At 37.3% G+C, this 3,904-nt stretch overlaps 1 protein-coding gene across 6 annotated transcripts in view; it reads right to left on the reverse strand.

The window, feature by feature from the left end:
- Nucleotides 1-3,904, reverse strand: part of esrrb (estrogen-related receptor beta) — a 46,258-nt gene that overhangs the window by 40,308 nt on the left and 2,046 nt on the right. For 4 of the 6 annotated variants that reach the window (XM_020591026.1, XM_020591027.1, XM_020591025.1 and 1 more), the window contains exon 1: nt 2,331-2,664. The exons of the other annotated variants lie outside the window; for them this stretch is intronic. In XM_020591026.1, the coding sequence (XP_020446682.1) occupies nt 2,331-2,380 (50 nt within the window). In that variant the 5' untranslated portion in view covers nt 2,381-2,664. Of the gene's footprint in view, nt 1-2,330; nt 2,665-3,904 lie in introns of those variants that run through there. 6 annotated transcript variants of the gene reach the window in all.

Below are 3,904 nucleotides of genomic sequence, written 5' to 3' on the forward strand. Positions count from 1 at the left end.
CTGAACCTGAAGAACATGGCTAATTTAAGATCATCATTTCTACATAGGTTAGTGTGATAGGAGTTGGAAAACAGCCACATTTTACTGATAACAATTCCTGAACACGTACAGAAAGTGATGTTATTTACACATCAAACGCCTCCTCCCAACCCTGCTTTGAAAAAGTACATGCTCTTTTCACTGTTATTTTAAAGTTTAAAATTATCCCTATCAATTAAATAGTATGAACATGGGGAACAAAAATGCAACTTCCTTCTTGGAAATGTGTCTAATCAGTTATTAGATATATATTACATATTATTTATTACATACTAATTCCAAATCAGTGCAGCCCATTGCAATTTGTCAATATGTAACTGTATTATTATTAGAAAACACCAATTAACAAACATAATGTAAAAAAAACTGCAGGATATTACCAAAATGGCAGAAATGTATTATTTCATATTCGATTAATTTACTTGTGAATATTACATTATAGGTACAATATTTAAATGGAGAAATAATACTGAGAATGCATTTCTGAAATATGTTAGATTAAAGTCAGATAAAGACAACTGAAACTAAAATCCATTTTGAATAAACGATTTGTGACATAATTGAAAATGTCACATGTTTAACAATGTTTCTCCTGGTTGAAAAGAATATGATTCAGAATTTGTTGGAAAATGCTTTTTTTGGGGGGGGGGAAATAATTAAAAAAATAATAAAGCTCAGTGCATTCTCAAAATTTACACAAGTGCTGGAGTAGTGTAACAGACTAATATTAATTACAGTACCTTAGGCAACACTATAAGGAAACACTACAATGACAAATATAAATATACTTTAACTCATAATAATTCCTTACATGTTAGAGAAATGTCCAGTCTGTTTGTCTAATTTTGGATGAAGGTGTATCTGAGGCACTACACATATGTACAGTACAATTCAGCTTAGAAGAAAAGTAAAGACGGTTATTACATACAGTATATGTCTAAGATATTACTAAATAATTACTTTTTGAATTGGCCGTGATTAAAGCTCAAAGTAAGAACGTCTGTACACAAATGGGTGAAGTTAAGCAATGGAAACTAACAGAATTCAGCTCTCTAGCTTCACTTTGAATTACTATCTGATAAGGATTTTAACTGCCTATATTACTTCTAGAATATAATACATTTTTTATTTTAAAAACTATACTACCTAATTATAGTGAAATTGAATAATAGTAAATACATGAAAAAATCTGTTTACACAATTCAGCATATATGATAAGAATGGACAATGATATGATAATATGGAACAATTATCTCAGCAAACACCTCCAGTGAAAAAAATTAAAACTATCCTAATGCACTGAAGTGTCCACAGAGTACCATTCCTACATATACAGCACTTAATCAGTAATACCAATTGAAATTTTTAATGATTCATAGTAAAATTATTTATATATTGAAACTGTCTTTACACAATCCTGATGTTTTTGCCTGTGCTTTTCATATATTCTCAATGATGTGCTAAAGTAAATACAATGAATAATAAAAGTGTTTCCAATAAAAAAAAAAAAAGAAAAACAAAAAAATGTTCACAATGTAAAATAATTAATTTTGTGTAAGTTAGTGATGGATTTACAAAGTTGTATCATGTAGTGAGCTCAGACTGTCCCAGCAGCCAGCAGACTTGCCTTGCGAGCCGTTGACTGGGACCGACCTGCCAGCTCACTGAGGTGACAGGGTCCTCCTATTTGTCTTTCACAGCTACAGATATTACAGTGTGTAATTTATCCTCCCCCAGTTCCACAAATTCACATTAATCTCATCTACTTAAAATATTACTCTCACGCTCCCTCAGTGGCCCAGTCTAGGAACAAAGCCATCAACGAACAAGTGCCTAACCCATCTGGTCAGGTACCCCAAATTCTTTGGGGGGAAAACACACACTTTACACAGGGGCAAGCATAATCACTCAGCCGTAGTCTGAATTCTAATTTTTAAAACCTGGCATACCTGATGTGCTCACACAATAAATCTGCACACACGATTGCACCTGTCCTGTTGCTCTATTCTGTCAAGTCCTGTGTGCTATAAAAGCACCTAAAACAATGAAGAAGCGCATGTGTAAAAGTAAGAGCGGGCATTATGGGTATATGAACAAAGCACATCACTGGTAAAACAAAAAAAAGTTCAGTACCTAGGCTAACTGGCTTCAAGGAACACAAGACAATAGCAGGGGCTGATAAAAGAGTAGATGGGGATTTAAAAAGAAAGAAAGACAGGAAACAAATAAAACGGCACCACAACAGAGTGGAAAAGTGAAAAAGGAAAGAAAAAGAAATGCGGTGCACCTACTGGTTATGATAGCTGAGAGGGTCTGGAAGACAAAGTTCTGAAATGTCCATCAGTCCAGTTTTAGCATTCCAGGAATGAGAGGAAGAGGAAAGAGAAAACAATTGAGACCCGCTTCTTCCCCCAAAGATAGAAGAACACCCTGAGAGACAACGCTGCCGAAAAGCCCCTCCAGCACCGCCGCCCCCCAGCCTGCACAGGTATGTTGGACTCTGATGGATTGAGTGGGTGCACGCGTGTGTGTGAGCATGTGTGTGGTGTATATGTGTGTTTATGTATATTTGTGTAAGAGAGAGAAGAAGAGTGTCTGAGCGTATTGTAAGTGTATGACAGAGAGAGGGAGAGAGTGAAGGGGGGAGGGACAGATAGACAGAGAGGTAAAGGGGAGTGAGAGAGACAGAGAGAGAGAAACGCAGGCAGCAGCGGGATGAGCGCTAAGATGGAGAGAGCATGAGAGCGCGAGCGAGAGGAATGACTCTTTCCATGGCCGGGATAGGGCTCTTTAAGACTCAAGGGCTTGATGAATATGGAACAGCTGCTGTTGGCTGGCTCCGAGGGGCAGGACTTAAAGCGACAGAGGGGCCGGCGGCACACCGGGGGAGGAGGGAACCAACTCACACGCTCTGCTGTGCACAACACACACACACACACTCTACACAAGGCTCAAACACACACATAGACAAATCAACCTATCACATGGACAACAGAGGTGCCACTTAGGACATCAACCAACACACCAAGTTTCTAAATCAAATAATAAAAAGAGTTGCAGAAATCTAGATGGGAAAAACTCAAATTCAAAAATAAATGAAGATAATAAATATTATTATTTGTGCATACACCTACTGTAGCATTTGTGAGATAAGAAAATGTTCTTTGGTTTCTCACTTGCTTAAAATACATTTCATGTGTTGCATTGTATCTTTACATTTTATATCAGTGTTTTGTAATTTTATTTTTGTTTTTACATAGAAATGCACTCCCTCTTGGTTTCCACATCTTTTGGACAATATGCTTGCATTAATCTAGATTCACTGCAATGCTACTGTACCAAATGAAGCGACTGGAAAACCAAAGCAACATTTCTTCACACACCACCAGCACAGAACGTCACTAAGCAGCTAATATATCAAAACTTGACATGATGATGAAAAAACTGCTTTTTTAAAAACATCTAAATGTTGCCGACACTGTTGTCCAACACATAATAAAGTCAAATCTGACACCATCCTAGGCCACATTATAGAAGCTCCAACAAGCAGTTGAGAGCATCCCCTGCACTTCATGCTCAAAAAGCAATAGCTTTTAAACCACTAAAAGCAGTAAATGTATTTACTGTATTGAGCTGTGTTGCTAGCTCCATTTGCGGGTGTTTCATGTGAGGGACCATTGTGAACCTTTCACCAAAAGTGAGAGATGATCTCAAGCTGTATCTTATATTCTGGAAGCCCATCATCTTCTAAACCAGCAGAAAATCCAGCTCTGTGTTCTCTAACCCCGGCTTTACAACCGCCTGTGTTTCACTGTTGATCATGCTCAGGAAGAAAGCCGAGAATGCAGATAGCATTTCACAGTCA

This window comes from Monopterus albus, unplaced genomic scaffold, assembly GCF_001952655.1.
Source record: "Monopterus albus unplaced genomic scaffold, M_albus_1.0 scaffold13.1, whole genome shotgun sequence".
Lineage (NCBI taxonomy): Eukaryota > Metazoa > Chordata > Actinopteri > Synbranchiformes > Synbranchidae > Monopterus > Monopterus albus.